Raw genomic sequence first — 22,394 nt, 5'->3', positions numbered from 1 at the left:
GTGCTGAATGCGCAAAGCTGTTGGAGATAGTGGAGTGAGGGATGGGAGTAATGCCAGCACACTAAAACTACCTGAGGATGAGTGGGTATCATACAGAAAGCTATCTCAGCACAATGTTGAAGCCCGTTGCTGTTAATGTAGCACTATTATTTCTGCAATAGCATTGCATGCTTTCTTTCTTTTTTTTTTAAGTGCATGGTGCTAGCAGCTCCAAAGTCTTGAGTTCGATTCCCAAGGAATGCATAAATTGTAGAAATGTAGTTTGAATGCTTTGGGTACAAGCATCTGCCAAATGTGATTAGCTAAAATCTCTGTATACCACTTTCTAATGTTATCCTCGCTGTCTGTGCATAAACAAACATACGGTGCAATTAGTGTAGCTCAGTTCACAAATAGTTCTTCTAATGAATTACTCCTAATGAAACACTCCAGAGTTTGAATCAGTCTGATGCTGACTGAATGAGCTCACTGAATATGCTGGTAGTTATTAATATGTCATTACTTTCATGATGTCATGAAGGTTCATGAAACTTAATATCATTATCATAAATTATCAAATCCAAAAAAAGTCATTTCTGACAGATAATAAATTATTTATTTTATGAAATGATGTCTCTAAACATTTTGTTGTTTTATTTATGTAAAGTGCTTTGAGATGTAACATTTAAAGGTGCTATATAGAAAATAAAGAATATTTATTATTATATATACATGCATACAGTACATACATACAATATAGCGATTGATACAAAAAAATATTTTGTATCAATATAAAAAAAAACAATAGTATTGTTTTTTTTATTTTTATTTTTTAGGTAAAATTGTATATTGTAAATTTTACCTAGAAAACCTAAACATGAATATACACTTACCAACAAAAAAATTATCATTAATTAATGTAGAGAGGGTTTATTTATTTCTATATATTTGTTTAAACTATTTACTTGTTAGCAGATTTTTGGCAAAATCTTTTGATTCAATCACACATACAAATGTGTTTACATGCTAATGACGGTTATGTTTAGGACTGGTAGTGGACCTTCATGCTTGCTTTTTTTCTTAAAATCATATGATTTTTGTATGATTCACAACATATGAATTCATACGAAGTTGCCATCTCTGTAAATAGTACATTTTTCCATGAGAACAGGTTTAAGCTTAAGCTTTTGCCTAAGTGACTAGAGGCCCATTAATGTGTTCAGGTTGTTTATTTCCTGTGTAAGTGTGTAAGTGAAAGCAGAACTCCTTTATCCCGTCTTATGATTGGATAAAAGGTCGGGCTTGGTTTATGTTAATGAATCTGCTTGTAGGCTGTTAATGAACGGTTCAGATTGGGCTCTTTTGTCGAGCTCAAGTCGCTTCCCACCGGGAACTGAGTACACGACACGTTTCCTCCACTTCTTGTGGCTCTGCTCTGGTTCATCTCCACCCATCCCTCATCATTTAGTCATTAGAGCTGCTCCTGCTCTCTGCCTGAGCTCACTGAAAATGAGTACCAACCCCCGAGCTGAGAGAGAGAGAAGAAGAAGAAGAAGAAGAAGAAGAAGAGGAAGAAGAAGAGCAAACTGCAGTGAGAACTTCTTATTGTAAAAAAATAAATAAAAAATAAAAATATCTGCTCCTGCTTCTTTTTTTATGATCCATTTCACATTCATTTACTCTATTATTCCTGAAATGAAATGCTGGAGAATATCAGTCATATACTCATATCAGCCACCCTCCGTATTGCTGCATGTATTTTCTAACAGTAGCTGCTCAGCCTTAGTGTTTCAGTCATGGGGTGTTGAGTTTCAGGGTTGTGCAAAATTCAATTCAATTTGTTAGTTAGAAATTAAATTGAATTGGATTGGAATGACAGGAAAAGACAGGGCTGGGGAGACAACATGGAGCATTGCACCATTTGTAAGAGTTTGAGGTTGTTTTTTTATGTTTTTAAAAGAAGCCTTGTGCTCACCAATGCTGCATTTATTTGTAACAAACACAATAAAAAATTTTGAACAGTCAGTGTTTATTTGAAATAGAAATGCACTGGTGATTTTAATAATTTAATGCATCCTTGCTGAATAGAAGTAAAAATCCCTCAGTATCATATTCTTTAAGCACATTGTATTATTCGTTAAATTTACTTTTGTAAACTATCATTTTGTGCTGTGATGGAATTAACAGCTTTCAGAAAAATGTATCTATTGAAAACTTATACTATATATAAACGTATTTTTGATTGTGTATTTCTATGGCACTTAGCTGAAATGTGTGGTGTACTGTCTCTGTCTACTGCTGTATCTGGCTTTCTGAGAAATGCTTATTATCTTGGAAAATAAAAAGTTAAAATATGATCTTTTTCTCTGGATTCATTGTAAGCTATAAAACACTTTTAAGATACAAATTCTCTGTCTAAAGCTCCAGAAAGTACTTAAGACTAAAGTTTGTTTGCAAATTGAGAGTTTGAGTGGGCCAAAGCAAACCTCAAAGACAACATGTTTTGAGAGCACCTGAATCTGAAAGCCTTGTAATGGCTCGATGAAATTGCAATGAGTCACCACAGCTCTCACACTTTGAAAAGCAGTCTGGAATTAGAGCTCACAGGGTCCAGACAACGTGTTTCAGGGAACGTTCATCTCAGAATTACATGACTAATGTTAATGCAAACACCGAATTCTGAAAAGGAATAGCGACAGACATGCATGTAGTTCAGACTTCTAATCATTGTATTGTCTCACGGACATTATCTATAAATTTTACAGACATTTACATCAATTCTATAATGGTAAAAAATACTGGTTAAACACCTGTAAAAAAAAATGAATACTGAAAAATTCCTTCAAATTATACAGTACATTGTACCCGATTTTTCTTTTTTAGAGTGTACCAATTAATTGAAGGATCAAATAATAAATTCAAATAATAATAATAGATGTACATGTGTATGGGTTGAAACTCTTCAGGTTGAAGTGTCAGGTTAAATGTGCCCTGCCTTTAGTAATATCTGTTCTCATTTAGAGAATTTTTTTTTCTTTATATATAAATATATAAACATCCTTACAATTAAAACATCAAATGATTTTGAGAAAATTGTGGTCTTTATTATTTGAGATGTTCTTTAATGCGACCCTGGAGCTACTGAATCACTGTATTTTTCTCCCAATCAACCTTTCCTAATGAAGGATGCTTGAAAGGGTCTTTGTCACTTCCCCTCTGTGCCTCATCACCGCATGCGATCTGATTCATGAATACTAATTTCAGTGTTCATACGAACAAGACTGAAACTCGTCTTTGAAAATAACCAGATATGCTTACGCTCAGAGCGAGACTAAATCTCTGTTAAATACATTCCTGATTACCTGCTTTACCAGGCACAACAGAAGGAGCCCAACTGCTATTCATTAAAGAAGTGTCTCTATTGTAGTGGTCTGGCCACAGTCCTGGTCTCTGAAGCTGAATGATTTACGTCTGATTGTAATGCTGCTGCAGTGAGCGGTTCAGCACTCAGAAAACCTCCTGGCACCAGAGGGAGTGAAATATAGATGAATGCATTTCATGAAGCCTCACAACGTATTGCTCATGAAACGTGCCAAGTACACACAAACTCACATCCTATTCATCAATATCTTCATGGTCTGCTTTTTGTCATTTGAGATAGACAGACAGACAGACAGATATACAGACAGACAGACATACTTGAGGGGATGTTGAAACACAAGAGCGTTTTGCAGCCAACTGCAGATTTTAAACTCATTCTATCCTTTCTAGTTTCCAAGGCAACTACTGGAGCCGAATTCGGAATGAAAATAAGACCCTGCAATTCTATTAAAATAAATAAAGCTATCAAATATGACCTTACTGACAATCACTATCAATCTTGGTCTTGTTATTGTGTTGTGTTAGATGATGAATTAGATCATATATGCCTTGTATTATTGATAATTATGCTCTTTATTACTGTATGTGTTTGCCCTGACATTTCTTTAATAATGCACATGCCAGTGGCCTGCCAAATGTAGTATTAGATCTGACAGTTTAAAAAGTGAGAGAAAACAGCAGGATGTCTCTTCATTTAGTCCATGCTGGTTCTCTTTGCTACAACATTTTTTGCTTATTCCAAATGCACTGAAATCAGAAAAGACTCAATTGTGTTTTATATTCAGTTTGTGAGGGAAAAGGGTTCTCTCAACAAATCTAGCCGTTCATCAGCAGTGTCAAACTTATATTAAGCGTAATTATTTATTCAGAAAATTACTTTGCCATTATAAGTGTTTATACTTAAAAATTACACATCATTTACTTAAAATTGTCTTCAAAGTTGTTTTGAATGAAATATTTGCAAAGCATTTTTAGACAGGCAATCTTTTCAGCACACCCACTGAATTTGATTTGGAGAATAGTAAGCCAAGAAATCCAAGACAATGCTGAGAAGAACCATCGTAAATAGATATGTTTTGCTCCTTATGCTTTTGAAACAAACATTGTAGCTTTAATGTGATCATTAAATATGTAATTTGTTACTGGGACTTGAAGGTAAAATGCTAAAAGTTAGAGTTAAAGCTACAAAATATCCGTCCAAGTCAAACTGTCCTGTAGTTGAAATGTAATCAGCATTTATATTGTATAATGATTACCGTGCGTGTAGAAAAATCATGTCAACAAGGCTTTTTTACAGTTTCTTGCATCCATGTGATCGGTAAAATACTTTTTGGTTGTTAGTATTGGTTGTCTTGGAACACAAATAAGAATAATCAAATCTTGTTCTTGTTTGCAATTCAGTATGTGTATTCATGCTGATAGCAGTTGCTTAGTTTGTGTAATGTCTTGTCTGTCCTGCAGATGGCGCTCCACTGACTGAGCTGTCCTGGTCATCCTCTCTGGCTGTGGTGGCTGTCTCTTTCTCTGGACTCTTTACCTTTATCTTCCTCATGCTGGCTTGTCTGTGCTGTAAACGAGGTGACATTGGCTTTAAGGTGAGACCCTCTTTCATTTCAATCACTTTTACAAGTAGTGGCTTTTAAATTCCATCAGACTGCAATGGTTCACTGGGCACACACTTTGGAATGAGCCAACTCAGCAAAATTCAGTCCCAAACAGAACACACATATTAAATATACCATGTCAGGCCCATGAAATAAGCAGACAATGCAAATCTACACAGTATCTTTGTCTTGTTTTCCAGTCAAAAACTTTTTCTTTTAATATTGAATCTTATTTTATTTAAACTAACTTATTCTGTTTTAAATTAAAATGTTCCTTTATTCATTTTTTTTATTATACAATATTTTGGTTTTTATTTATGATTCTGTGAAGCTGTTTGAAATATCAATGTGTATGAAATCAGCTATATAAAAAACTTCCATTCCCTTAATTTGATATTTTTTTTATCTTGAAGAAAGGCAGTGTAAGTGATATAGGCTATTTGCATTAAGTGCAAATTTCACCAGATGCTATTTACACTAAATGATAATAGCATATTCTCATAGAGATAGATTCTATTTACACTAAGTGAAAACAGCAGTATTTTTAGTGATATGCTATTTACACTAAGTTCAAATATAGATTCTATTTATACAGTGTTAAAATAGAAGGATTTTCTGTTTTTTTAATGCAAATAATAACATTTACAGTTTTCTGTCTAGATGTATTCTTATTGTGAATGAAAAGGTAAAAAAAAAAAAAACTATATTTCTCTCAAAGATGCATTCCTGTAATATCTAAATCATGTCTGTTTCTCAGATATAATATTTTTACTGGAAGAAAAAAATAATATCCCTTAGGAATGAGATTTTATGCAATGCACCAACAATGATAAAACAAGATCATCTTATATTATACTATAATGTTCAGACTTTCTCATGCCACTGTCTATGAATATGTAAACATAATGTGCATTAATAAAGAAACACTTCGCCAGAAGCAAAGATTTATTATACTTTATTATACCCCCTCAAAAAATGTTTTTAAATTATATATATATATATATATATATATATATATATATATATATATAAATATATATTTAAATATATAGTGATATGAGAACTATGAAACTAGCTATGTAGGAATCAATTTGGCTGTTATGTATTAAAAAGAAAATGTAGAATCCCAAAACTGATCAGAATCAAGTGTAAATACACGGATATAAATGCCATGTATCTACATATTGAATCTCTATTTGACATTAAAAGATTATTAACTGGGAGAGATTTGAATGATACTTGCCAGTCAGCAGTGAATTTACACAAAAGCATCTCTCTATTGCTTCTTGGCCTGTTGCTCTCCTGTAGTCATGAATGAAATTGTAAAGTCTGAAAAGGATCATTCATGAATCACTTCTGAGTCTGTTTCAGATCTGTAGGAATGCTTTGATCTGTTACTTTGAAAAGTAGCACAGCACATGCACACATGCATTCTGTTCAGCTGCATGTCCTCTTGCCCTTCTGAGGTTACAGAGTCCCAGAGTTCCAGAGAAAAGCTATTTCTTCAGTGCAAACCACTTAGTCCTGTCTCATAAGGTTAAAGGAACCATGGCAGAGAGAGAGCAGGGACATAATCGCTTCCCTGTAGATGTGTTTTTGTAGCAAAACAGCAGAGGCCTTCAAACGGCATATGGCTATGGATCTCAGCAGCACATAACTGTGCATTTTTTAGCAGCAACTTTAAAGTGGGGCAAGGCACGGGAGAAATGAGACCCGTGTGAGTGTGTGAGACAGAGGATGATGGCTCTTTCATGCTTCTAAGCATCTGGTCTCCAGTAAAGGCCAAATATTTGTAATTACAATCCCTCAGTGGAACTACAGCTCAGCGTTTAAACATCAGCGGCTGAAAAGAGACTCTTCCTCTTCCCTCTGTCTCTCTGCATCTATTATCTAACACATTTTCTGTCTATTTACGCAACACTCTCTAATTCTTGTATACAGGTTGGGAGTCTGACAAGCCTGAGGGTAACTGATTCATTCATTCCCCTTTAGCATTCTAAAAACATCACACATTTACAGAATCCGTGAGCACTGAGTTTGTTAGTTTGAGGTGCAACTGTAATACAGTGTTTACATAAGGCGCACCAAGTGTGTTTTATGATAATATTTTGAGTGCTGTATATGCATTCAATAATGAACACTCATCAAGTGCTGTCGAATAAATTAGTGTTTGCTAACTTTATCGGAAACTGCAACGAGTCAATGTTTTTAGACCGTGTGTCTCTATTGTATATTGTGTATTTGATTTTTTTTCAGGGGTTCAGTTTAAATTGAAGTTGGTAGTATATATATATATATATATATATTAGTGCTGTCAAAATTTGCGCGTTAACGAATTCGATTAATTTGAAATATTTAACGCGTTAAAAAAAAAATAACGCAATTAACGCGGTTGCAGTTTTTTTTATTTCCAGTTGTGGCCTTTGTGTGTTCAACGTGCTAAGAAATATGGTTAAGACCAAGGAAGGACTTTTAGACGGAAAGTTTCAGTATAAAACTCTGCCGGATTACTCTTCAGTCTGCCACAAGAAACATTACTCTTCATTTAGTCTGCCACAAGAAACAGCAACATTAAAATCATGAACTCAAATGTCATTGTTTAAAAAAAAAAAAAAACAATGACTGTAACAGTGCGTAAATCAGACCTTTCTGTAACGCTAACGTTAATAAGCTTAAACGAAAATAACGAAATAATTGTGTAGCGGAGTATTTTTTGTACACAGTGCCGCGAACTGTCAATCACTCCTGTACGCGTGCATCACTGTCCTCGCAGCTGCAGCAACTTGCGCTCTCTCTCTTCATCAGGCTTTAAAACAAAAAGGGGACAAAAAGATCATATTGTCTTTGTGCATAGGCTATAGATTAATTAGATAAATGAATATCTAAATTTGTGCCTTGCCGTCTATGGTATTTTTTTAGAACTTAGAAAAAAGATGCTGCAGCTAATGAGCAGCCAGCGGGGGCTGCAGGACGACTCAACCTCCGCAGACAGTTTTTAATGTTTATCAGACAATAAATACTCAAGATTTTGCTTTAGTATAACTCACAACGAGTTTCACACACCTTCTCCGGCCACGTTGAGTTGTTGACACTTAACAGTGGGAAAAGCGACACATGCGCTATTCACTTGTATAACTTAAGGGTGAATAGGTAATGTAGTTTATGCTCTCGGTGGGATGAATTAGGAAGCTTGCATTGTGAAGGGCGCTCTGAAAATCGGCAGTGCAGGTAAAAGATTAAAACCTATATTAAAACAGATGTCCAAATGAGCGTACCGGTACGCTACAAGCACGTTCTGGGCGCACGGAGAGGTGGCGGTACGCTCAAGAGCTATATTTGGAAGTGGCGCTACTGAGTACCGCCCACTTAAAGCACTGGCAATGACTTTGGAATTTTTTTGCAGTCCATTTAGAATTCAGCATGGAAATCATTTTTGTTTTTTATTGGCATTGATTGTTTTGAAATTCAAATGGTACTTACATGCCCGTGTTTTTATTTCTGTAATAAATATGGCTTTCAAGCCAACAGTTAATTTGGAGGATATTGATGGTTTATTGCATGTATGTTGTTTACATGAGAAAATCTGTGTTACAAGTTAAACAAAAATTCCAATAAACAATCATATTTTGAATTTAAATAGTTTTCTTTGTCTTGAGTTTACATTAATTATTTACATTTTACATTTACATATCCAAAAAGTTTTCAGTCTTTTAATTGCGATTAATCGTGATTAATCGTGATTAATTTTTAAAAAAATTGTGCGATTAATTAGTTAATTTTTTTTAATCGATTGACAGCACTAATATATATATATATTCAGGTCCTTCTCAAAAAATTAGCATATTGTGATAAAAGTTCCTTATTTTCCATAATGTAATGATAAAAATTAAACTTTCATATATTTTAGATTCATTGCACACCAACTGAAATATTTCAGGTCTTTTATTGTTTTAATACTGATGATTTTGGCATACAGCTCATGAAAACCCAAAATTCCTATCTCAAAAAATTAGCATTTTTCATCCGACCAATAAAAGAAAAGTGTTTTTAATAAAAAAAAAAGTCAACCTTCAAATTATTATGTTCAATTATGCACTCAATACTTGGTCGGGAATCCTTTTGCAGAAATGACTGCTTCAATGCGGCGTGGCATGGAGGCAATCAGCCTGTGGCACTGCTGAGGTGTTATGGAGGCCCAGGATGCTTCGATAGCGGCCTTAAGCTCATGTTGGGTCTTGCATCTCTCAACTTTCTCTTCACAATATCCCACAGATTCTCTATGGGGTTCAGGTCAGGAGAGTTGGCAGGCTAATTGAGCACAGTAATACCATGGTCAGTAAACCATTTACCAGTGGTTTTGGCACTGTGAGCAGGTGCCAGGTCGTGCTGAAAAACAAAATCTTCATCTCCATAAAGCTTTTCAGCAGATCGAAGCATGAAGTGCTCCAAAATCTCCTGATAGCTAGCTGCATTGACCCTGCCCTTGATAAAACACAGTGGACCAACACCAGCAGCTGACATGGCACCCCAGACCATCACTGACTGTGGGTACTTGACACTGGACTCCAGGCATTTTGGCATTTCCTTCTCCCCAGTCTTCCTCCAGACTCTGGTACCTTGATTTCCGAATGACATGCAAAATTTGCTTTCATCCGAAAAAAGTACTTTGGACCACTGAGCAACAGTCCAGTGCTGCTTCTCTGTAGCCCATTTCCTGCACACGCCTGTGCACGGTGGCTCTGGATGTTTCTACTCCAGACTTAGTCCACTGCTTCCGCCGGTCCCCCAAGGTCTGGAATCGGTCATTCTCCACAATCTTCCTCAGGGTCCGGTCACCTCTTCTCGTTGTGCAGCGTTTTTTGCCACACTTTTTCTTTCCCACAGACTTCCCACTGCTGTGCCTTGATACAGCACTCTGGGAACAGCCTATTCGTTCAGAAATTTCTTTCTGTATCTTACCCTCTCGCTTGAGGGTGTCAATGATGGCCTTCTGGACAGGAGTCAGGTCGGCAGTCTTACCCATTATTGCGGTTTTGAGTAATGAACCAGGCTGGGAGTTTTTAAAAGCCTCAGGAATCTTTTGCAGGTGTTTAGAGTTAATTAGTTGATTCAGATGATTAGGTTAATAGCTTGTTTAGAGAATCTTTTCATGATATGCTAATTTTTTGAGATAGGAATTTTGGGTTTTCATGAGCTGTATGCCAAAATCATCAGTATTAAAACAATAAAAGACCTGAAATATTTCAGTTGGTGTGCAATGAATCTAAAATATATGAAAGTTAAATTTTTATCATTACATTATGGAAAATAATGAACTTTTATCACAATATGCTAATTTTTTTGAGATGGACCTGTATATACTGTACACTACTATTCAAAAATTTGGGGTCAGTAAATTTTTTATTTTTTACTTTTGAAAGAAGTCACCAAGGCTGCGTTTGTTTGATCAAATTCATTAAAATAACTGTTTTATATTTTAAAATGAAATGTATTCCCGTGATGTAAAGCTACATTTTCAGCACCATTACTCCAGTCTTCAGTGTCACATGATTCTTCAGAAATCATACTAATACACTGATTTGGTGATCAATGAACATTTCTTATTATTATCAGTGTTCCAGTTGTGATGCTTAATATTTTATATTTTATATTTTTGTAATTCTCTGATGAATATAACTTTGAAAAGAAGAGCATCTATTTGAAATAGAAATCTTTGCAACTTTAGAAATGACTTTACTGTCACTTTTGATCAATTAATGTGTCCCTGAAAAACCAAACAATTGAACAGTAATCGACTCTAGTATGGTAAATATGCAGATATGCTAATTCTAACCTCTTCAAATGAATGCACATGCATAGAAGCATACATGTGAGTGTGCTCATTTGTGCCGATGGCTGTAGCAAGGGCCTGTCATGCACATGTGAGAAGGAATGAGCGCGAGGAAGGAAGGATGAAGAAAAAAAATAGTGATGTCATAAGCACAGAATGTGAAAGCCTATCCTTGTTAGAATTTTTTTTTTTCAGTCTCACATTTTTGTGGAAGCTTCTCTACTATTCTTTATCACTGGTCGTCCACACTCTCGTGGGAAGAACACAGGAACTGCCCCTCCCTGCATTCTCTCTCTCTCTCAAGTGCAGGATCTATTTGCTTTTTATTTGTATGTTTTCTTGGGAGTTATAATGATGTATTCTCAAGACCTGGGTTCTCTGGTTGCGTGGCAGCATGGGTCAATTCCTAGTCCGGTGAGGGATCTGTCTGGGGTCATGTGGGCACCTCACAGGTGCTCTGTGAAGAGCCCAGCGGTGCAGGTTCATAGGGCGGAAGGGAAGAGTTAAAGATCAGTGCATCTTGTTAGATGTTACACGTGTGCATTAAGGGCAGGTAAGATGGGAAATTTATTAAATCTTTGGCCGTACAGAACAGTGCTTTATTCAGAAAGTTGTTTTAATTGAATAGTAGTGTGTATGCTATATGCTAGTTAAAATGTGTTCCCATATAATTTAACTTTGTTTAATTAAAAGTGTAATTTACCTTATTATAAATAGAGGATATAGGTTGTGATATGAAACCATGGAAATCTGAAAATGTTTTATATACAGTACCATTATAGGAATTAAGAATTGCTCCCTGACGATTTTTGTGCAGGTCTTTTTTATGAGCTCCTTCCAAAAAATATCTCATCAAAGATGATTGCAAAATCCATTGTTTTTGGGTGGATGTGTTGGCTTCTCCTAAAAAAAAAATCCCTGATTATTAAATACATGTTTTGATATTCTTTTGAAAAGATAGTACAAGTACTTGCTTAAACCAGATGTTTCTTCATCAGAGGATATAACAGTGCACACTAGATGTTTCTGATTATTAGCTTGATGTGATAAAAAATGCAGTGTGGTTCAGCTGGCACTGAAATGTTTATACTGTGACTTAAGCAATGTGGTTTCAGAAGACAAATTATTGCAGTCTTAGTTAGGATCACAGCGTACCCTGTTGAGAATCCTAGCGTTCGGTAGCACTGCCGTGCACTGCACTGTAAAAACGAATCTATAGAATTTACCCAGTAAATGTGAGGTAACAATTTGCATCGACTTTGGTGGGGTAGATTTAATCCCATATATTGAGTATAAACTATCTGAAGTAAAAAGCTATTAAATGCTTGCACAAATTGGGTAACAATACCTCACATTTATGTATATATTCAACAGCTACTTACTCACTAAAATTAGGTAAAAATTATCTCAGCAAAAATAAAATGTAGTTATTAAAAAGTTAAAAAGACAGTTCAGCTCATAATTTATTAATGCCAAAATGGATGATGGGAGCCATGGATGAGTTTTTATTGGCTACAATAATGTAAAATTATAAATAATAAATAATACACTTAATTTATGCATACATTAAAGAAACCTGAACTGACGCATTCAGGTCACTACATGACAATTCGTTCAAACAACAATCAATAGCACACATGATTGTCTTTGCGCTGGTCTGTATGTTATCATTCTGTTACCACAGCCCCACAAAGTCTAAAGTAAACATCTGAAGGTTCAAGATCCCAACTAAAGCAAACACTGACCACTATAATGGTAACACACAAATTGTGATTTTCTAGTTTGGTGAGTCTGCTTGTTAACATCAGATGTCTTCAATAATGGTCAATCATGACCCAATTAATTTCTTAATTATCTCATTAACTTCAACTCTGCTTCAGTGTTACTTTTAACACTGCTTCAGTGTTTATATGAGTCCACATTCACTCAAAAACGCGGGCTGATGCTTGCGCAATTTAAAGCAAAAAAACTCACGGTTTGGGGGTATATTTTACTACATTTTTCTATGTGATGGTTCTTACTGTTGATGAATGGCTAGCATATGTAGAATTTATCCATTACTTTAGAATTCGTTGGCTGGCTGCAATAGTCATGTACTTTTTATATGGTTTCCAAAGATTATATTTACCACTCTCCAAAATCACTTTTTTCAGTGTGGGCAGATCAGCAGCCTGGTCATGTGGCCTCGTGTGGGGCGTGTGAAGATGTGGAGGATGGGGCCTCTAGGGGAACTTGTGTGTTTGTGTGTATTTGTTTGCTAGCTTGCGCTTTTAAGTGTGTGTAACCCCTCTAGGTCACTGTTTTCCATTTCTTCTACCCTGTATCTCCACACCCGAGTTCACAGAAAATTTGCTTGCATCTGGAGGAGCATTTCCGATTTCCAGATGCTGCCAAGTCTCGTCTTTTCTTAGCACTGTCTTATCTCTATTTGTAGTTTCACAGTATCCATGAGGAGATGAAAGCATTTTTGGGGCAAGACGTACAAGTTGAAAGCTCTTGAGATTAAAGGGATGGCTCATTATTTGATCAGATTATGGTGACAGGATGTTTAATGGACTGTTTAATAAATTGTCATTTGTTCAAGTAAGCATTACATTTTTGTATTCAATTTATTAAAATAATCAGGTTAAAAGCTCCTCAGTTAAAACAGTCACTGATGTTTCTTTTCAATTTAAAGATCTGCTTGTTTATTCTTGTTCATCAAGTCCCAAAACCCACACACACACACACACACACACACAAACAAATGGTCATTGAATCCTTCCCACAAAGATGGGATTGAGCTGAGCAACATTATATGACTATTAGGATCTCTTTTAAAAATAAAACATGAGGAAAAAAGTATTTTTTCAAACTCCTTTTGGACTTCTTATCATGAATGAAAATAATATTATTCTTAATGTTTCTGAAAATTGGCTTTACTTTCTTTATGCGATATATATATATATATATATATATATATATATATATATATATATATATATATATATATATAACATATGTTTGTTAGCTGGGTAGACATTTCTTCATTAACTCATTCATTGCAACTGTTACCTCTGACCTCTGTGTTTTTATTGCTACCATAGGAATTTGAGAATGCAGAGGGAGAGGAATATCAGGCGGACATGTCCACGCCAGCATCGCCTACATCTCACACCGGTCCTGACGTCTATATCCTGCCTCTCACCGAGGTCTCGCTGCCTGTTGCCAAGCAACCTGGCCGATCAGGTGGGTCACCGTCACACCACGTCTGTGGAAATTGCTATATGAGCTGAACCAGATGTCATAGCACTTAAGAAAGTCTGATTTTCTCCCAGTCCTGTATCCGCTCTGACCCCACTTATGCAACTCCCATACAAGTTTCACATTCTCTGGACTGAGTTTTTTTCCAGAGGATATTGTTAATGTGTTTGGTCCCGCTTCCAACCCACAAGATCTCCAGTGTGAAATCCAGAACAGGCCCACGCCCTGCTGCTGCCTCCACTCTTCCCTCAGTCAACAGTCTCCCACAGCCATGCCTTGCTCCGGCCCTTCAGACCTTCAGAACCCAGGCCATCTGCTCCGTGCTGATGGCTATCAGTGTATTGCAAAATTCACTATTAAACAATGCAAACTTAAATTTATGAGTGTACATTTTAATTGAACTGGCCAAACCCTGCAGGAAGCTGACCTGGAATTTGAATGGGAATGGTGGGATGAGGATTTTTGTTCAATTTTAACATTTCATTAAATATATATGATTAAATATACAAACTAAGCACAAATGTATATTGGTTACTTTTCAAACATAGTGTTTACACTATGTGTAGTTTTGGTTGGTGAGATAAAAAAAAATTCACTTTAAAAAGGTTCACCAAGGCTGAATAAATTTGATATAAAATAAAATAAAAACAGTAATACTATGAAATATTATTACAATTTAGAAATAGATTTAAATAGATTTTAAAAATAATTAAATTCTCAACCATTACTTTATTTATAAGTTAGTCTATCTCTGTAAAACAGACCTTCAAACTAAAAGGCTTTTTAAATTTGCTTTTCTAACTAAAAATTTCACTTATATGAATCGTCTCGGTTACGTATGGTAACCCTCGTTCCCTGAAGGAGGGAACGGAGACGCCACGTCGGATGACCGACGAATATGGGATATCGCTTCGATAGACCAATCTACTTCGAGTGTAAACTAAACGAGCCAATGCACATTGGCATGCAATTATTGCATCCAGCTGCCGCTGATCACTGCGTGAGTATAAGAGGGCAGCAGGTGCAATGCATACCAGTTTTTCGCTGAGGAGCCGAGCCGAGAACCCGGCAGCTCAGCGGCGGTACAGCAACCATGGCGACGGGACGTGGCGTCTCCGTTCCCTCCTTCAGGGAACGAGGGTTACCATACGTAACCGAGACGTTCCCTTTCAGTCGGTCACTCTCGACGCCACGTCGGATGACCGACGAATATGGGATCCCTATCAAAGCGCCATGGGTGCTGCCCCTTCCAGTGCCCTGTGCGAGCCGCCTGCGCCCCTATTAGGTGTAGGCCGGGGCTCAGAACAAGTAGCTCCACTCACCATTGTCAAAGCACTACCTCACTGGGTGAGATTGGATAACACTGGGAAAACGTACCCGGTCCGCTTGGAGCCGGGACGCTGCGGAAGCCCCATCCTTCCCGAAGGAGGTCTCGGAGGCAAATACACATATAGCATCCGTTTAGGAGTATACGGAGAAATTTGAGGTGATTAAAACCCTCTTGGGAAGGCAGAAGTCTGCCGGGGAAACACGGGCTCTAAGGCTATACCGTGGACTATACACATACGAGTACCGCTTAGGTCTCAATATGGAGCCCAGCCTTCCATGGTTCTCACGGATTCATCATGAAGGCCTGGCGCCGGACGTTCCGCCGCGTCCAGCTGCCTAGGGTGATGGAGGAACTCAACAGGGTCTACAGTTCGGACACTCTGGAGCAGTTTTAGCAAGCCGACACTAACCGGGGCCTCTCAGTGCCACTACCTGTTTGAGGTGAGAACACAGGAGGATACCAGCTCTACACGAAGGCTATAGAACCTAGCGAACGTGTTAGGGGTCGCCCAGCCCGCAGCTCTACAAATATCTGTCAGCGAGGCGCCACGAGCCAGCGCCCAGGAGGATGCAACACTTCTAGTTGAGTGAGCTCGAAGCCTGAACGGGCAGGGCACATCCTGAGCCTGATAAGCCAGGGTTATGGCATCCACAATCCAGTGGGCCATCCTCTGCTTAGAGACGGCATTCCCCTTCTGCCGGCCTCCGTAACAGACAAAGAGCTGGTCTGAGGTCCTGAAGCTTTGCGTCCGGTCCACGTAGCACCTTAATGCTCGAACAGGACAAAGCAAAGCCAGGGCTGGGTCTGCCTCCTCCAGGGGCAGCGCTTGCAGGTTCACCACTTGGTCTTTGAAGGGTGTAGTGGGAACCTTGGGCACGTAGCCAGGCCGGGGCCTCAGGATTACCTGGGAGTCAGCCGGCCCGAACTCTAGGCACGAATCGTTGACCGAAAATGCATGCAGGTCCCCTACCCTCTTGATGGAGGCCAGTGCAAGCAGGAGCACAGTTTTCAATGAAAGAAACTTTAGCTCAACTGAATGCAAAGGCTCGAATGGGCCCTGCTGTAGTGATTTAAGCACTAGAGACAGGTCCCAAGAGGGTATACAGGGGGGCCGGGATGGATTTAACCTCCTGGCCCCTCTAAGGAACCTGATGATGAGGTCATGCTTACCCAAAGACTTCCCATTCACAGGGTCATGGTACGCAGCAATAGCGGCAACCTGGACTTTGAGGGTGGAGGGAGACAGCCTTCGCTCCAACCCTTGCTGCAAAAAGGATAGCACGGCCGCAATCGGGCATCTTCGGGGGTCTTCTCGGCGAGAAGAACACCACTCAACGAACAGGTTCCACTTCAAGGCATAGGCGTGTCTCGTAGACGGTGCTCTTGCCGAAGTGATGGTGTTAACTACCTCTTGGGGTAGGTCACCTAGAACCTCCGCGTCCCGTCCAGGGACCAAACATGGAGTTTCCAAAGGTCTGGACGCGGGTGCCAAATGGTGCCCCGTCTCTGAGTCAGTAAATCCCTCCTCAGAGGAACCAGCCAAGGAGGGGCTGTCGAGAGGAGCACTAGTTCGGGGAACCAGGTCCGAGTAGGCCAATATGGCGCTACTAGTAAGACTTGCTCCTCGTCCTCCTGGACTTTGCACAACGTCTGTGCGAGAAGGCTCACTGGGGGAAACGCATACTTGCGTAGGTCCCGCGGCCAGCTGTGTGCCAGTGCGTCCGTGCCGAGAGTTCCCTCGGTCAGGGAGTAGAAAGCCTGGCAGTGAGAGGTCTCTGGAGCAGCAAACAGGTCTACCTGAGCGGCTCTGAACCGCCTCCAAATCAGCTGGACCGTCAGGGGATGGAGTCGCCATTCTCCAGGGAGCATTGCTCAAGACAGCTCGTCGGCTGTACGACTGAGCAGGCCTGGAATGTGAACAGCACGAAGTGACCTCAGAACCTTCTGACTCCAAAGGAGGAGGTGGCGGGCGAGTTGCAAGATGCGACGAGAGCGCAGACCACCTTGGTGGTTGATGTACGCAACAGTCGCAGTGTTGTCCAATCGGACCAGCACAGGCTTGCCTCGTAAGAGACCTTTGAGACGGTTCAAGGCAAGGTGCGTTGCTAACAACTCTAGGCAATTGATGTGCCACTGCAGCTGCGGGCCCGTCCAAACCCCTGAGACTGCATGCCCGTTGTACGTGGCCCCCCGGCGGTGGTGGAGGCATGCGTGTAAACCACAGCATGCCTGGAGATCTGCTCTAGGGGCACCCCTGCCCATAGGAATGCCAGATCTGACCACGGAGTGAGGGTTTGGCGACAGGCCGGTGTAACTTGGACCCTGTGAGTGCCGCGCTTCCACGCCCACCTCGGGACTCGGCCATAAAGCCAGTGCTGGAGCGGTCTCATATGTGATAGGCCGAGCGGTGTAAGTGCCGCTGTGGCCACCATATGCCCCAGGAGCCTCTGAAAGAGTTTCAGTGGGACCGCTGTCCTGCTCTTGAACGTATTCAAGCAGGCTAGCACCAACCGCGCACGTTCCTCTGTGAGGCGTGCTGTCTGTTCGACCGAATCCAACTCCATACCGAGAAAAGAGATCCTCTGCAATGGTGAGAGTTTGCTCTTTTCCCAGCTGACCTGAAGGCCCAACAGGCTCAGGTGCCGGAGCACCACATCCCTGTGCTCGCACAACTGATCTCGAGACTGTGCTAGTATCAGCCAATTGAGAATGCGAACACTCTGCTCTCTGAGAGGAACGAGAGCTGCCTCCGTGACTTCCGTGAAGACACAGGGAGACTGGGACAGCCGGAAGGGCAGGACCTTGTACTGATATGCTAGTCCTTCGAACGCAAGCCGCAGAAAAGGTCTGTGGCGCGGAAGTATGGACACATGAAAGTACACGTCCTTCAGGTCGATCGCTGCAAACCAATCTTGGGGACGGACGCACCTGAAAATGCGTTTCTGTGTCAACATTTTGAACTGTAGCCGATAGAGGGCCCGATTCAAAACTCGCAGATCCAAGACCGGTCGTAACCCACCGCTTTTCTTGGGTACAATGAGGTACGGGCTGTAAAGCCCCTTCCTCATATCGGCTGGAGGGACCGGCTCTATCGCGGCCTTCGCCAGTAGGACTGCGATCTCTTTCCGCAAGACAGGGGCATCGGACGCTTCCACTGTAGTGAAGCGGACACCGCAGAGCTTGGGGGGAAGCCGGGCGATCTGAATCGCATAGCCGAGGCTGATGGTTCGCAGAAGCCAGCGAGACGGGCTGGGTAGCGCTGACCAGGCGCCTAAGAACCGTACAAGCGGGACCAGCAGAACCACAGCCGTACCCGCAGTGGGGCAGCGAGGTGGAACACAGGGGCCCAACTCGGGCGGCTTGTGAGCAGGCCGGAGTGTGGTGCGAGTGTGGGGTGCAGGGCTCACCTGGTTCCACGGGTTGGCAGAGGGTGCGTGAGTAGGGCCTTTGTTGACGCTCTCGAACCGCCCGCAGCTGCCATCTGGCGAAGGAGGAGGATGAGTGAGGTCCGGTGCTTGGCCGTCCGCAACTCTCACTCTCACTGGGGTGGGGCACTGAGAACCAGCGCGCACCACCCCGAGAAACCAATCATCCAGCCGTGAGGGCTCGGGACGCGGTGGGGGATTCCACTCGAGCCCTACCCTCTCGGCGGCCCGGGAAAGCATAGCTGCCACTTCGGGATCCGAATCAGGCTTTGTCACCATCCCAGAGGACGGTAGCGCAACCGAACCGTGATCCGACAGCTCTCCCTCCGATGCTGAGATCGACATGTGGTCGGGGGGAGTCCCACTGGATACCGCTGGTACGCTCCTTGAAGAGGGCCCAGCGCGTTCCGTGGGTTGCTCCACTGGATCGGAGGTGCTAGAGGAGTGATGGTCCCCAGAGGGTTGGTTCCCTGCGGGGTTTGCCACCACTGTGATCCTCAAACCACTCGCGCTACTGCCGGAAGTGGTTCTCGTCTGTCGGCCGCCAGAACGAGCCCCAGATCGCGGCCGCGGCAATGGGACTCCGCCCCCCTGAAGGTAGCGGAGCCTGGTTTGCAGCTCATATTCCCGCAGTGAGAACATGACTCATCCACGAAAGCCACCTCAGCGTGCTCGACGCCCAGACACGTGAGGCAGCGATCGTGACCATCACCCGGTGCCAGGTAACGACCGCACCCAGAAACGCACGGGTGAAACGGCATCCTTATAAGGACGATCCGTCGTCTTTACAAAGACGCACCCGTGAAGCTCTTTTAGAGAGAATTTGCTCTTTTAGGAAATGCTCTTTCAGTGCTGAGGCGCACAGGGGGGATGGCCGCTTGCAACACGACAGGGGTAGTGCAACCTGAAGTGTGCAAATCCACTCGACACAGGAACGACCGCCGCTGAAGCGCCGTCTCGCCAACACACAAAGCTTCCGAGAGCGTGCTGAACCCGTAGTTCACAGCAGACACAGTTGAGCAGAGCGATACTAACGCTCGGCTCCGAAGCGAAAAGCTGGTATGCATTGCACCTGCTGCCCTCTTATACTCACGCAGTGATCAGCGGCAGCTGGATGCAATAATTGCATGCCAATGTGCATTGGCTCGTTTAGTTTACACTCGAAGTAGATTGGTCTATCGAAGCGATATCCCATATTCGTCGGTCATCCGACGTGGCGTCGAGAGTGACCGACTGAAAGGGAACTTCAGTCTTTGAGTTCCATTCTATGGAAGCCCATTTCCATGACTGAATAAAAATTTTAAAAAGGTTGGATTTTTTTTTTCTCATAATATTGACTTTTTATCTCACTTATCTCACTAGTACTTTTACAATAAATTAATATACAGTATAAATTTGTAATTCTGAGAATGTGTGATATAAACTCACAGCTGCAAGTTATAAAGTAGGAATTGCGAAATATAAACTCACAATTCCATGAACAAAAAAGTATTTTTTGCCCCCAAAATTGGACTTTATATCTTGGAATTGTGAGTTTATATCTCCTAGTTCTGAGAAATAAAGTCAGAATTGCAAGATAAAAAGTCACAATTACCTTTTTTCCTTGGTAATTACCTTTTTCCTCTCCATACCTTCAGTTTAGCTATCTCACATTAAAATTCAAATTTCAATCTTTTTTTCTACCTCAATTCGAATTCAGCAACTTCAAAATAAAAAAAGCATTCTCATTTCAAATACACACAACTATGATAGACATGGAAAAATAATGGGAGCTTTGGCTCTCCGTATTGCCTTCAACCATTCTTTTCTTTGTCTCTCTGGACTGTAATCTATGGGTTGCCCTGAGACCACAAGGCTGGTGAAAAAAAAAAGATTTTTCTTCTCTTTCCCCCAAATTTCTGTTATTTGCGTGCGCTTCACTGGTGCAAATTCTCTTGTTTTTCAGTACAAACATCCTTAAAGATTAATACTTGATTACATAGTGAGGGAAGAAAAATAAATGTAATTAGGGAAATATTCTATCAAAACATTTTTTTTGGTCTTTGTTTTCCGGCTTTCTCTCTCTTATTCCATCTCGAGCCGCACAACATCTGCCTGTTGCATAATGCCGCCTCAGCCGGCCTACATAAACGTGCCCCGGAATCTGAGGAATCTGGGAGACGATGTGTACAGTCCGATCCTTGGGTAGACTTTCTTCTCTCTCTTCCCCACAACAACTCACTTTATTATAGCCTGGCAGGCCTCGATGTGGCGCGATTAGTAAAAGTCAGAGGTTAAAAGGTTGTGGTTTTCTAGATTCAGCTCACAAAACATTTCATTAACGCGGTAAGTGAATAATAGATGCAGTATTTTGCAGCCACCTGACAGATAATAATGCTAATTTATCAAAGTTAAAATCCCACTATGGTTTTCTTCATGGAATAAGAATTTCAAAAACGGTCCCTGGTTTTTAGGAGTGGCTGGAATGATGTCACTTCTCAAGGATGAGGTTGAGGTAAGAAATACAATCCTCCAGCCAGGAAGTGCAGGTTTCAATCAACGTGACATAGCATCTGTCTGTAATCAGATGTGTCTTTCTCCTCCTGGGATGTCAGTTAGACAAATGAAGAAGCTAATTGTAGTGTTTATCATCCGATTTGAGATGTTTCTGCCAAAGAGTTTATGTATTGCACTCTGGTGTGCGGTATCCACCCCAACACAGCTGTGCTCATAAACACACCCTCATACACGCACACAGATCTGAGCAAGCGAATACTCTAAAGATCACATCATTTCACACACCCTCTTTATCACACTCACTTCATTAAGCTACATCACTAAAATATTATTCAAACTCATTTGCATTGCTGGGAAAAACAGTCTAGAGTGACGAATAAAGCAAGACGTGCACAGCAGCTACAAACACATTTCACCGTGTTTGATAATGTATGATAATTCTATTTGGTCGAATGATTTCTCTCCATTATTTTCCCAACGAATGTATTCCCAGCAGCCATCTGGCCAGCGTGTCACTGTCAGTGACCAACACCGCAGTAATGAGCAAGCCAAGTAGTCAATCATGGATTCAAATACACAATGAGTAAATACTGATACGTGCTGGGATTTTTGTTGGCACATTGTTGTCACGCTGTTGGCAGATCTCAATGTTTTTCTGTTTAGGGCTGTTTTGTTCATATTTGGCTGGGTACACACTGAAGTTTTAGTGACAGGTGCATTTAATGTGGAAGTTAGGCTCCTAAATTAATGTTTTGTGTGTGTGCGGTGGACTGAATAATAAATAGTATCAAATAAGTTGGAACTTGGTTGACGTTACAGCAATGTTTTGGTGTTTCATGGCTGTATAAGAACAATAAAGGCCAACAGTTGGCTTTTTTTGGCTAAACAACTACCACTAACCTGGAAAATTTAGTTGGCTTTGATTTTGGGAATTTGATAGTGGGCATGGATATTCCAGCAGGATAAAAATGGGAAGATGGATTGTCATCTGGAAATTGTTATTCAGTTTGGATTTGTAATGACATCTTCTTGTAAGCAATAAATTTCGCTATATTTTTTAAGTGAGTTTGTAAAGTACTGGACTGACATGAGAAAAGCAATATTTT

General features: G+C 40.7%; 1 protein-coding gene across 1 annotated transcript in view; it reads left to right on the top strand.

Annotated features, from left to right (window-relative positions):
* Positions 1–22,394, top strand: part of LOC113111645 (serine/threonine-protein kinase LMTK1-like) — a 53,969-nt gene that overhangs the window by 18,163 nt on the left and 13,412 nt on the right. Inside the window, 2 exon segments of the mRNA XM_026276602.1 lie at positions 4,822–4,955; positions 13,881–14,022. Of these exon segments, the coding sequence (XP_026132387.1) occupies positions 4,822–4,955; positions 13,881–14,022 (276 nt within the window).

Source organism: Carassius auratus, chromosome 12 (genome assembly GCF_003368295.1).
Source record: "Carassius auratus strain Wakin chromosome 12, ASM336829v1, whole genome shotgun sequence".
Lineage (NCBI taxonomy): Eukaryota > Metazoa > Chordata > Actinopteri > Cypriniformes > Cyprinidae > Carassius > Carassius auratus.
The sequence above is the reverse complement of the archived record's forward strand: the minus strand, read 5'-3'. Positions and strand labels throughout refer to the sequence as shown.